The sequence below is a fragment of the Trichomycterus rosablanca genome, chromosome 11 (genome assembly GCF_030014385.1).
Source record: "Trichomycterus rosablanca isolate fTriRos1 chromosome 11, fTriRos1.hap1, whole genome shotgun sequence".
Taxonomy (NCBI): Eukaryota; Metazoa; Chordata; class Actinopteri; order Siluriformes; family Trichomycteridae; genus Trichomycterus; species Trichomycterus rosablanca.
Genome location: NC_085998.1, coordinates 18,674,400 through 18,688,260, shown reverse-complemented (window position 1 = coordinate 18,688,260; position 13,861 = coordinate 18,674,400). Strand labels below are relative to the sequence as shown.

Sequence of the window (13,861 nt, the reverse complement as noted above, 5' to 3'; positions counted from 1 at the left end):
GTAAAGATATCACTTCTTGCACAATAGCACATCACAGGAAATTGCGTTATATCTTCCACGCGTAGGTCATGACGTGACAGTGCGCAGGCGCAAAAACTACCAGCTGGGTGTACCACAGTAGCCGCTAATAACGCTACAGAGAAACTTGTTGTTGGAAAGAACGTGTGTATTTTTAATTTTGTAATAATGGGGCTGACTATTTCCTCACTGTTCGGAAGACTCTTTGGGAAGAAGCAGATGAGAATACTTATGGGTGAGTGTGAGAGCTCTGTAATTTGAAACGTGACGGTATTGTTGTGTTAACAGACTTAGCTAGCTGGCTAACCTCACCTGTGCTTTGAGGCGAGGGTTTTATATCTTACATCTCGAACTGACAGACTAAATGTTTTTATGCTATTAGATAAACTAGTACACGGTTCGGGACAAATTCAGGTAAATACAATTAGCTTACTGTCTTACTGAATCATTCTAAATGATTAATTTGGCTAGCCCATACACAGGTATTTCTTTACCAGTTCCCGTTGTATGAATAGAAACCCTTTAACTGGGTGTGTGGTTGGAAAACAAGGCTTTGACTTTGTTACCCAAAATGAGTCCTGTCTTCAGTTTGGTCATTTTAAACATGACCAAGATGATCAAAGTATAAGTGAGATATATGACGTGGATATCTGCATCGCAAAGCTTTTTGTTTATTTAAATCAAAAGCATTTTTAAACGACAGTAGAACTCAGGGATATGTTTAATAGTGAAAGTAAGAGCATTTCCACACGCACAATGCATGGAAACTCAAGGGATTGGGACTAAACAGCTGTGTAGCCTTAAGAAAACCACTTTAGTCACTGAGGCTAACAGGCAAAAACGGCTTTAATTAGCTAGGGAGCCTAAAGATTGGACTCTGGAGCAATGGAAGAAGGTCATGTGGTCTGATGAGTCCAGATTTACCCTGTTCCAGAGTGATGAGCGCATCAGGGTAAGAGAGGCGGCTGAAGTCATGCAACCATCATGCCTAGTGCCTACCGTACAAGCCTGTGGGGGCAGTGCAGATCTGGGGTTGCTGCAGTCGGTCAGGTCTAGGTTCAGCAACGTTATGTGCCCAAAGAATGAGGTCAGCTGACTACCTGAATATACTAAACGACAATTACGAAATATTAGAGTGTGTGACCTTTTTTTGGCCAGGCAGTGTATTTTATGTGTTTTTCTCCCATTTTTAGTGTAGTCAATTTGTCTTCCGTTGCTGGGGGATCCCCAATTTTTTGCAGTTGAGGAGGGTATATTGCTGCTCACGTCTCCTCTGACCCTTGCACAGCCCTTAACAGAACCTTTTTCCACCCATGCACTCTGCACAGGCGCCTCTATCCGCCATTCAGGGTCCTTACACAGTGTTTGAAAACCCTGTCCACATAGTCCGGTCATCCCTCCCTGCAGGCACTGTCAATTATTCCAGCTAGATGGCGCCCAGCCGACCGGTGGCAACGCCGAGGAGTTCAGAATCTCGGCGCTGGTGTGCTAGCGGAATATTCCGCTGCACCACCTGGGCGCTAAGTATGCATTTTTATCTCATTCTTTTGCTTTATTTCTCTAACATAACAGCATGCCCCACCACTGTCAAGTTGAGGGCAAAGCTAGGTCCTCATCCCTCAATTGCTTGGGTTGCATTCAATGTGTATGTATAAATCTGTTAAACTGATTGGTCTAAAGCATGTAGGTTTTCAACTTGGCAGAAGCAGTAAAATGTTTAGAACATTATTATCTTACATTAGTCGTTGTATTATTGTTAATGAATGTTATGATGATTTAAATCTTAAACAATAAAGATTTGTAATCTTAACAGTTTAAACACCAGCATGTAAAGCCTAAATTCCTGTTCTTGTGTTTTTACAGTGGGTCTGGATGCTGCGGGTAAAACAACTATATTGTACAAATTAAAACTTGGAGAGATTGTGACTACCATCCCCACCATAGGTATGAATGACATTGGCCAAAAGTTAATTTGATCTGATTTTATTTTTAATGTTTGGTACAGTTTACTGTAATGTCCTTGGGCTTCTTGCATATAGGTTAAATAAGGAATGTTTGCAACCGGGAACACTGAAGTGTTCAGAGCAGGGGTACTTCAGAACTGGGAAAATGGACCACCTATAGACATAAATATTAAACTTATTACCAGCACAGTTAGGTTTATTTATTGTTCAACATTTAGGTCCAGGTCCAGTATCTACTACTTTTTTTTTTTTTTTTTTTTATAACTATGGCTCTACAGTGATTTGCTAGTGTTTCTTTAACAAGTTTAATGCATTTATTGCTATTTTTTTCTGCTGGTAAATCTTCTGTTTGCTTCAAAAATAACTGAGTATGTGTTGAGTTCATGTTCTAAACATAACTTATATATATACTAAATAATTGTATATGATTTAAATTGTTCAGGATTTAATGTGGAGACTGTTGAATACAAGAACATCTGCTTTACTGTTTGGGATGTTGGTGGCCAGGACAAGATTCGTCCTCTTTGGAGACACTACTTCCAAAATACTCAGGTATGCAATTATTGTATTTTGTGTCAACAATCAGTTTGTGATTTGATTGCTAAATCTTGAAATGTCAGTAGTAATGACTGTAAGCCACTTCCCAAAACAGAGTTGGTGGTCATTGTTCCATTATAGGTGGCGCAGACTTTTGTTTAACTTTAGATCAGTGAGTGGTTTCCCCTCTAACCTGGTCTAATTACTAAGGAATTTGTATAGCCAACAACATGCTGCTGTCAGCCAGTCACTAAGAAAGGTAGGTTATGACAAGACTGTTATTTAACATCCCTGGAGAATAAGTTATAAGAGGTGCTACAATGATTGTAGTAGGATTTAGGATGGGTAGAAAAACTATTTGCAATCTCGGGTATACTGATAATATTGTATTATTAGTCACATCACTAGAAGAACCACAGTAGCTGGTGTGTTGTATTAAAAAGCCTATAAAGGAATATAACATGTTAATAAATGCAGCAAAAATGAAAGCGATGACAAACACTAAAGTAGTACTGGAGATTATGGTACACGATTGGGACAAGTGGACTCCCTATAATTTGAAAGTAGAGTATTAAATACTGCAGAATATGATGGTCAAATTGACAAGAAAGTAGAAAAACAAATAATTTAGTACTCACCAAGCTACGATTGATGAAGCCTTGGTTTGACCAGTAGCCACATATGGATTTAAAGCCTGGACACATGCAGGCTTTTGAGAACAAGTGCATCAGAAAACTGCTGAAAATGTCATGGAGGAAGATGGCCAGAACAAAACAGGAGGTACTTGAATCACATTACGTTTTGCAAGTTATTTTACTTTGAGTATTTGATGATGTACCCGCATGACAAAATGGAAGACAGTATTATGACATCTTGTGGAAAGTCTTAGAAAACAAAAAAGACTAATAAACTGAGTTGACATAATTACAATGTGGATTGCAATATCAGATGCTAGTCTCATACAAGTGACATAGGACAAAAGGCCTTGGAGAGAGCTGACCCATTTGTGCAGCCAACCATTGCAAGGCGATGGTGGCTTAGTGACAAGACATGACTTCAGATTGAATTAGAGACATGTGGGTGAACGTTGACTGTATCTAACATCTTACAACATAAAATGTATTGTGGCTGGAGTACAGATGCTTATAAAAGTTTAGTATACACACAAGGATAAATCTGGTTTTGTAAGTGGTTTTACCTATTTGTTTTACTATTGTTTCTCCTAGGAGCTGAAAGTAATATTTTTGGGAAAGCTTCTGAGCTTGGCTTAAGTTGGTTTGTGTCCCATGTTCATGTTCAGGGTGTGTTTATGTAGGATATAAAATACCATTAGTACCATGGCAATGGTCGTGGTGAATTGTGCTAGCAACAACTGAATGGCAATGTTTATACAGACAGTATAGACACTTGCAAGCAAAAATTAATTGAGTATCTATGGCTACAGTTTCTACGGGATTAAGTTTATCCAAAAAAGATCTGTTTTAAGAAATTTAAGACTTAAGTAAAAAGAGCCCCAAAACTTCACAGCTATACTTTGGGGTTTTCTAGAATCATTATGAATAGTCATTCTAGTTTTGACATAAAAAAACACTTGCTTTCTCCTCCAAGTAGGTTAATTTCAGCTCTAGTTTTTTAACTGCTTAATGGTTGACCTAACAGTAAGTATAAACATGCTGAGTCAAGTTAACAATTGCTATTTTGTAAAGCATTTGCCTGATTTGTGATATTTATAACAGTTATGTATTGTTTTATGAATACCAATATATTAATTAATTGAATATGCTCATTGGAAAATCACCCAACCCTAAACATATTTGCAATTTACATGGTTTGTAAGATGACCTTTAAAATACTTATTTTCTATTATTTTTTTATCACCAGGGTCTGATTTTTGTGGTGGATAGCAACGACAGAGAGAGAATAGCTGAATCTGCTGATGAACTTTCTAAAATGGTAAGTATTTGTTAGTCCTAACCAATGCCCATCTGCTAAAAACAACCGTTCACTTTCTAGTATACTGTCTGACTGAAATTTGCCTGATTTAAATGATCTTTTTGTGTGTATACAGCTGCAGGAAGATGAGCTGAGGGAGGCCGTGCTGCTGGTTTTTTCAAACAAACAGGATCTTCCAAATGCTATGCCAGTCAGCGAGCTCACAGACAAATTGGGCCTCCAGAGTCTACGCAGCAGAACGGTACAAACACACACCTCAATTAGATGTTTGGAACCTTCCTTGGTTTAGGATTTTGTAATGTGACTTATTGGGTCTTTGTCTTTGCATCTTTGCAGTGGTATGTTCAGGCTACCTGCGCTACACAAGGCACTGGACTCTATGAAGGACTAGACTGGTTATCCAATGAGCTCTCCAAACACTAGTGTCTGTGGACTGGAAAAAAAGAAGTGCATGGAAACCTTTGATCTGTCTGTGGACTCTGAACCAGTGTGTATGATGGGACTGAAAGTGATAAAGGAGATGCTTGAATCAAATAGTTCAGTGCCCATCAACACATTTTAGCTTTCCTCTTCTGTAGTCTGTTCTCACTTTTATTTCTACTGCAGTGATCTTTATCCTTAGTAGTAAGACAGTTGGGTGGCCTTATTTTCTCTAGCTCTTCCAGTGTTGAAAATGTTTAAGGGACTAAATCATGCACCGTCAGGTTCTGGGTTTTAGATTTTGCTTATTCATACACCTGGAGTGTCATAATGTTAAGGTTATTTTAAATTGTGGGGACTGCGAAGCCAATGGAAGATGTTACACTCAAGACCATTCCGATTTTACCTCCAATGTTGTTGACATTTGTGTAGTCAGTTGTTCTAGTTAAACTTTCATTAATAGTTGATTTAACATGTACGTTTGAACAAAATATGACTAATTGCACCATGAGGGTAGTTTCTTGCCATTATGCCATATTTTGCAATTTTTTTTTCCCCGAGACAGATTACAACCTTTGCTAGTGCAAGTGTTTTGTCATGTCAACATCTCATTTGTTGACAGCCTAAAATTTGCTAACACTCCATCATAACACTGACATAGGCATGTCATGCAAGATGGCATATGCTGTCATGAGTGGTCCTTACAAATTGTCAGCTTCTTTTAACCAGTACTTGTTTTGACAGTGTTCATAATATCCAGTGCTGGCTTTAATGGTAATTATTGGTGTCGTACATCCTTAAGGTCCAGTACTGCTTTTATATAAGTTGCTAAGTAAGAATTGCAGCGTACTCAATAATCAAACTGTGATTTGTGTACATCCTTGAAAATGAGACCACCTTTGTTCTAAAACAGCACATTTCCCAAAGTCCACTATGGTTATAGATGTAGCCGCTTTTGCACCAAACACCCACACAAAATCATATCTAGCATATTGTCATCCACTGTAGAAGCTGAGGATCAAATGACCCAAGAGAGTGGCTGGGTTACATCCGATCTTTTATGCACATTCCTTTATTATCAAACATGCTGATTTGACTCACAAATTTAAAAGCTACATTCTTTAAAATTGAGTATATATCTTCACATGAAAAGAATTAAGCAGTATCATACATGCACTCAAAATGTAAGATTTGTAAGATTGGCTTTGTGATTTAAGTATTTCCCGTGTGTTTGTTTCCTTTATTGTATCCAGAACGTCTCTGTTGTCTATATTACCAGCCTCTGGAGTTTGCTGTTGACATTTGAGATATTTTTGTGACTGATCCCTGTTGTTTAAATGTATTTGGATTGTTTCCCTTAGCATGTTAAACAGAAACGTTTTAATTTGACCAGGTTATCAGTTGTGTATATTGTTGGGTATTTTTAAAATAAAGATATTACAATGTCCTGACTATTACAACTTAAACAGCATGGAAAAAGCATAGTCTTACAAACAATACATTTTGTGAATTATTAAATTTATAATAAAGAATGTTAAATATTTACAATCAGGCCACTTTATTGGCTGTTAATACATATTTGCCTGGCTCATACGACTTTAATTTAAAATGAATTTAAAATGCTGAACTGATTACAGGATTGTTTGTTTTTATATTGCTTAATTTGCTTGCTTTATATGGCAGGTAAGATTTAGAAGCAGGAAAGACTTTATTAAAGCACCATGCCTTTAGAAATCTAAGTAAAATCAAAAACTGATATCTTATTTACAAAAGCAGTTATACTATTTGCTGTGACGCTACAAAATGTAATCAAGTGCATCCTGTCTGTTTTAATTATCCTTCAGATGAACGTAAGTGAAGATCACCTGTAGCATTTTCAACTGATTGGACATCTTTCGGAAAGGCACACTTTACACTGCTTTGTTAGGGCACAAACCAAACCATGCAAGGAACTGTCTGTGGATCTCTGCAATTAAACTGAGGCAAGGAATAGATATAATATAAACAATGTCAACGGCATTGAGTATTTGCAGGACCACAATGGCTTAAATAATTTTGAAACTGAAGAAGCTTTGCACAACCTTAAACCTTTCTGAAGTTGTCTGTCTGGCAAATAAGGGCCTGGTCAGGGAGGTAAGAAAGAACCACTGTAAAAGAGCTCCACCGCTCAGGCGAAGGGTGAGTGGCTACATGAACAGTGATTGGCTGTTATTCATACAGGGTGGGAGTCAGAGCTGGAACCTTATAACTGATGCGATTGTGACCTCTCCTGGCTGATTGATGGTGCTTGCACAGGGTCAAGGAATAATGCGTTGATCAGGGTGTGGCTTTCCATGCACAAAGCTGATCTGCATATGAACTTGCCTCATGCATGGGAAAAGATGTAGTTGGCTACTACGCACTTGTCGGTGGGGTCGTGTGTCAGTCTGGCTGTCCTCAATCAGGAGTGGAGATCAGCATCAGTAGAGATGAAGCATAATGCAATCGGGTAATTGGATTGAAGAACGTTTATAAACAACCATCTTTGCAACACTACAAACTACAAACCAGGCCTTTGTGGCAGTGCGGCAAAATTAAAGACAGCGTTGAATAAAAGGCAGATGAAATACTTGCAACATAAGGAAAAATATTCTCTGGTCTGATAAGACAAAAATGAACTTCAAGGGCAGAACAGCAAGCACTATTTCTGTTAAAAACAGGCACTGCACAACACCAGGCTAATTTTATCCCTACGGTGAAACATGGTGGCAGCATCTTCCTATGCTGGTGCTTTTCTGTGGCAAGGATATTGGAGAGTGTCATCGGAAACTTTACACCAAATCCATTAAACCATGTATTTGTAGTCTAGCGGTTAAGGCACTGGACTAGTAATCGAAAGGTCACTGGTTCAAGCCCCACCACTGCCAGGTTGACCTCAATTGCTTAGACAGTATACTGTCACAGTAATGTGAGTCGCTTTGAATAAAAGCGTCTGCTAAATGCCAAAATGTAAAAAATGTAAATGTATTTATAGACTTTGCTCTGTTCACAGGGGTGCTGTCATGGTGGAACACAAAAGGTCCGTCCCCAAGGTGTTGCAACAAAGTTGGAAGTGTACAATGTAATCTATATAATTGATTGTATCCACCTAGAAATAGGTCAGGCTGAAACACCTAAACTTAATAACTAAAAGCGGTGTCCACATACTTCTGGTTGTATAGTGTATGTCTTAGAATTAGTGCTCGACTTCAAATGCACTTTGGATAATGTTGCCTTGTTATGTAAGCCTCGAAATGAACATGATTATTAATTCATTCTTCCTGTAATGGAAAGCAATAAAAAAACAAGGGTGGGGCAGATTGTGAAACTTACAGAGAAACGAAAGTCAAAAGTACCCTTTAAAGATTGCACTGCGGTGTATACAAAGTCTACGAGAGTTTTCCCTGCTTCCTTCTTGAAATCCCCATCTCAATGCCTATTACAAATTAATGGTTTAAACCTGGACTATTTAGTCCTCATATCAAGATAACAATGTAATACAGTTGAAAGTGTACATACACTTACAAGGGGCATGTACAGTGTATCACAAAAGTGAGTACACCCCTCACATTTCTGCAGATATTTTATTATATCTTTTCATGGGACAACACTATAGAAATAAAACTTGGATATAACTTAGAGTAGTCAGTGTACAACTTGTATAGCAGTGTAGATTTACTGTCTTCTGAAAATAACTGAACACACAGCCATTAATGTCTAAATGGCTGGCAACATAAGTGAGTACACCCCACAGTGAACATGTCCAAATTGTGCCCAAAGTGTCAATATTTTGTGTGACCACCATTATTATCCAGCACTGCCTTAACCCTCCTGGGCATGGAATTCACCAGAGCTGCACAGGTTGCTACTGGAATCCTCTTCCACTCCTCCATGATGACATCACGGAGCTGGTGGATGTTAGACACCTTGAACTCCTCCACCTTCCACTTGAGGATGCGCCACAGGTGCTCAATTGGGTTTAGTCCATCACCTTTACCTTCAGCTTCCTCAGCAAGGCAGTTGTCATCTTGGAGGTTGTGTTTGGGGTCGTTATCCTGTTGGAAAACTGCCATGAGGCCCAGTTTTCGAACGGAGGGGATCATGCTCTGTTTCAGAATGTCACAGTACATGTTGGAATTCATGTTTCCCTCAATGAACTGCAGCTCCCCAGTGCCGGCAACACTCATGCAGCCCAAGACCATGATGCTACCACCACCATGCTTGACTGTAGGCAAGATACAGTTGTCTTGGTACTTCTCACCAGGGCGCCGCCACACATGCTGGACACCATCTGAGCCAAACAAGTTTATCTTGGTCTCGTCAGACCACAGGGCATTCCAGTAATCCATGTTTGTCTTCAGCAAACTGTTTGCGGGCTTTCTTGTGCGTCAGCTTCCTTCTGGGATGACGACCATGCAGACCGAGTTGATGCAGTGTGCGGCGTATGGTCTGAGCACTGACAGGCTGACCTCCCACGTCTTCAACCTCTGCAGCAATCATGGCAGCACTCATGTGTCTATTTTTTAAAGCCAACCTCTGGATATGACGCCGAACACGTGGACTCAACTTCTTTGGTCGACCCTGGCGAAGCCTGTTCCGAGTGGAACCTGTCCTGGAAAACCGCTGTATGACCTTGGCCACCATGCTGTAGCTCAGTTTCAGGGTGTTAGCAATCTTCTTATAGCCCAGGCCATCTTTGTGGAGAGCAACAATTCTATTTCTCACATCCTCAGAGAGTTATTTGCCAAAAGGTGCCATGTTGAATATCCAGTGGCCAGTATGAGAGAATTGTACCCAAAACACCAAATTTAACAGCCCTGCTCCCCATTCACACCTGGGACCTTGACACATGACACCAGGGAGGGACAATGACACATTTGGGCACAATTTGGACATGTTCACTGTGGGGTGTACTCACTTATGTTGCCAGCTATTTAGACATTAATGGCTGTGTGTTGAGTTATTTTCAGAAGACAGTAAATCTACACTGCTATACAAGCTGTACACTGACTACTCTAAGTTATATCCAAGTTTCATGTCTATAGTGTTGTCCCATGAAAAGATATAATGAAATATTTGCAGAAATGTGAGGGGTGTACTCACTTTAGTGATACACTGTATGTAACTGCACTCCTGGAATTTGTATGATTTGTGCAGCTGTTTTTCTTTCCCAGTGATTGAATGGTTGAAACACATTCTTTGTCTCCCTAAAAGGTTTAAGCCCATTTATTCCTTTACTGTTGGTTTTCTGAAAATATGCTGGGTCAAAAAATACATACAGCAACTTACACTGATCAGCCATAACATTAAAACCACCTCCTTGTTTTTACACTCACTGTCCATTTTATCAGCTCCACTTACCATATAGAAGCACTTTGTAGTTCTACAATTACTGACTGTAGTCCATCTGTTTCTCTACATGCTTTTTTAGCCTGCTTTCACCCTGTTCTTCAATGGTCAGGACCACCACAGATCAGGTATTATTTAAGTGGTGGATCATTCTCAGCACTGCAGTGACACTGACATGGTGGTTGTGTGTTAGTGTGTGTTGTGCTGGTATGAGTGGATCAGACACAGCAGCACTGCTGAAGTTTTTAAATACCGTGTCCACTCATTGTCCACTCTATTAGACACTCCTACCTAGTTGGTCCACCTTGTAGATGTAAAGTCAGAGGTGATCGCTCATCTATTGCTGCTGTTTGAGTTGGTCATCTTCTAGACCTTCATCAGTGGTCACAGGACGCTGCCCATGGGGAGCTGTTGGCTGGATATTTTTGGTTGGTGGACTATTCTCAGTCCAGCAGGGACAGTGAGGTGTTTAAAGACTCCATCAGCACTGCTGTGTCTGAGCGGCAGTGCTGAGAATGATCCACCACCCAAATAATACCTACTCTTAAGTGGTCCTGGGAGAGTCCTGTCCATTGTAGAACAGCATGAAAGGGGCTAACAAAGCATGCAGGAAAACAGATGGACTACGGTCAGTAATTGAAGAACTACAAAGTGCTTCTATATGGTAAGTGGAGCTGATAAAATGGACAGTGAGTGTAGAAACAAGAAGGTGGTTTTAATGTTATGGCTGATCGGTGTGTATATCTGGCGAAAAGTAGGTTAACACCTCTTCTAATTACTAGAGAGAGATGGTATCGTCTTACTGTGTCTGTTTAACAAGGATTCAAGGATTTGCCGAGGGGATTCAGGATTGGTGGAAATCTCAGGTCTGTTGATGACATCATACTATTGGTCATATTACTAGAAGAACACCAGAAGCTGGTGTGTCATATCAAGAAGGCTTCAAAGGAGTATAACCTGCTGATAAATGCAGTAAAAACAGTGATGACGAACACTCAATGACTACTGGAGATTATGATGGAAGGTAGAGGACTGGAACAGATAGAATCCTTCTTATATTTGGGAATATTGTATTTGAGTATAAAATACTGCAGAATGTGCTGGTAAAGTCAAAAATGGAAATGAGCATGGACGTGAATATCAAACTCACGAAGATATAGAGGGACAGCACCATCACCAAGCTCCAGTTAATGAAAGCCTTGGTTTGGTCAGTACCACATATGGATGTGAAGGCTGGACACTGAAGAAAAAGGAAGAATTACACATTTAGGCTTTTGAAAACAAGTGCATCAGAAAACTACTGAAAATCTCATGGAGGAAGATGATGACCACTGAGCAAGTTTACAAGATGGCCAGAACAGAACAGGAGCTACTAAAACCTTAACATTAAAGACCACAAGTTATGTTATGTTGGGCATGTGATGAGACAGCCACATAGAAGGCAGTGTTATGAGAGGACTCGAGGAACAACTTAGAACATAGTTCAAATTATGGGGAGGATTTGACCCCCCAAAAAGGTAAAAACAATAGTTGGGTGTGTGTGTGTGTGAATTATACAGTAACAATTGTTACTGTATAACTCACACTCTGACTCAGAAGAGGAGGAAGATCAAGAATAAACTGGATTGACAACATCTTGACAAGGATAAGAGACTAGTCTGCTACAGCTGATACGAGTCAGAAGGCACTGAAGAAAGCTGACCCATATGTGCAGCCAACCATCGTAAAGTGACGATGATATAGTGACATGACATGAACCCCATTCGACTAATTATGTAAAATCTGATAGCATTTGGTTGCACCAGAACTACTTTAGGTATTGTACATTAGTGGTCCCCAACCACCGGGCCGCAGACTGGTCCATGGCTATTTATTACTGGGCCGCACAGAAAGAATGAATTATTAGAGATCGCTAGAAAGGCAGTTTTCACTGCTTCTATTTCGGGTGTTATTGTCTTATTGTCCCCCCTAGGTGGGAGCAGTGTCTCATTGCAGTGAAAAAAGCTAATTTTACACAGTTTGTGAGCAATATTATTAAATCCTCCCTTCCCCGCCGGTCCGTGAAATTATATCTTATATGAAATCGGTCTGTAGTGCAAAAAAGTTTGGGAAACACTGTTGTACATTAATGAGGGAGAATAATTATGTAGTCACATTTACATTTTCTGACTCATTTCAAATGACTCGGACTCGACTTGTGACTCGCAAAAAATGACTTGTGGACAACAAAAGTCTCAACATTAGTTACGTGTGACACATATATATATATATGATCCGACATCATTCGGATTGTGTCATTTTCTGCTCCCTAATAATGCTCCGACCATCTTAACCCGCAACACACCAATGGGTAAATGTTCCAGCCAGCTTCCGGCATAGTGATAAAGCGTCACTCACTACTTAAAATGGTGGAATGCACTTTACAGTACCTGATAATGTGAATGGAACGCTCCTACAGAATTGGTGCTAATGATTGTAAGAACCGCTTTCTGAACCAATCAGACCTTCTGATTTTAATTGTTAATAAGAAATGCTGTTATTTGCATTGCAGCGTCACACAGATGATTGTCAATGAACAGGTTTGTGTTTTACTTCACAACCGGGAAAAGTTTGGAGGTTTTTAATTATAAGCACATTTACAAAATAATGGATTCTATTCCTAATGGGACAACACACGGCTATAAATTTAATAGCATCTGGAACAACATAAGCTAAGGTAAGCAGTGGTTATGGATTTTTTGCTGTGTTTGGGATTTTGGCCGCTGTGCCGTAATTTGCAATGAAAACAAACGTCAGTTTAAGCTTTTAACTGGTACCTAGGAAAGTAAAGGCACTAAGTAAAACGGCAAAATACAGTCGCTAATCTGTTGTTGTTTTTATCTGAACTTACATATTATTTGTTTATTTCTATGCTACATTTCCAATATATGTTTTGTGTATATTATATTGACTCGTGACTTGACTCTAGCCTAAAGACTCGTGACTCGACTTGGACTCGTATTTTGTGACTTGTGAACATCTCAGGTCACAACCACTTTGATAATACTGGCTATTTTGTGTAGAATAATGGGATATAATGTCCGTTTATTTCCATTCCAGGTTGTAACAATTTGAACTAGAAGAAAGATATGGAAGGTTGAATGAAATGAAATGAAAAATACTAACATTATTTATGCAAGGGAGTAAAAAAAATCTATACCAAGTATAGCTATGTGACTGAAGTACTCCTGATTACTTAACAAACAGCACAGGTCTGCTTACATTGATGCCTCAGTGTTGATTAGTAAGTGCTGTGTTGTAAACATTTATATGTACAGTTATAACTGATTGGTACTGGTTAGACCAACATCTGCTTAATTATTGTTATTATTATTAATAATATTAATATATAAACACTGAATATATCACTTGTGCACACTAAGTTGGCATAAATTCAGAGCTGCTTTTCATCTTTCAGTTATTTGGTTAGGAAATGATTGTTAAGCTTACTGTGTAAATCGAAACTTAAAGATTGCTGGGACTTTCCATGATGTCATGTTCTCATGCTGGAGGGAGGGGTATAAATTAAAGTGCGCCCAGAGCATCGTTCCTTTCTATCCTAC

General features: G+C 39.3%; 1 protein-coding gene across 1 annotated transcript; it reads left to right on the top strand.

Annotated features, from left to right (window-relative positions):
• Nucleotides 1–104: 104 nt before the first annotated feature.
• On the top strand, nt 105–6,358 carry LOC134323661 (ADP-ribosylation factor 5-like). Its single transcript, XM_063005260.1, has 6 exons — nt 105–253; nt 1,882–1,962; nt 2,425–2,534; nt 4,401–4,472; nt 4,588–4,713; nt 4,809–6,358. Exons 1-6 carry the CDS (start codon nt 187–189, stop codon nt 4,893–4,895), a joined length of 543 nt encoding a protein of 180 aa, XP_062861330.1. The 5' UTR covers nt 105–186; the 3' UTR covers nt 4,896–6,358.
• The last annotated feature ends 7,503 nt before the right edge of the window (nt 6,359–13,861 follow it).

Excerpts from the sequence above, each read along its gene's own strand:
- LOC134323661 (XM_063005260.1), top strand. The coding sequence starts at position 187 with ATGGGGCTGACTATTTCCTCACTGTTCGGAAGACTCTTTGGGAAGAAG. Across the intron at positions 254-1,881 it reads GCAGATGAGAATACTTATGG|TGGGTCTGGATGCTGCGGGT; the intron begins GTGAGTGTGAGA and ends GTGTTTTTACAG. Across the intron at positions 1,963-2,424 it reads GACTACCATCCCCACCATAG|GATTTAATGTGGAGACTGTT; the intron begins GTATGAATGACA and ends TAAATTGTTCAG.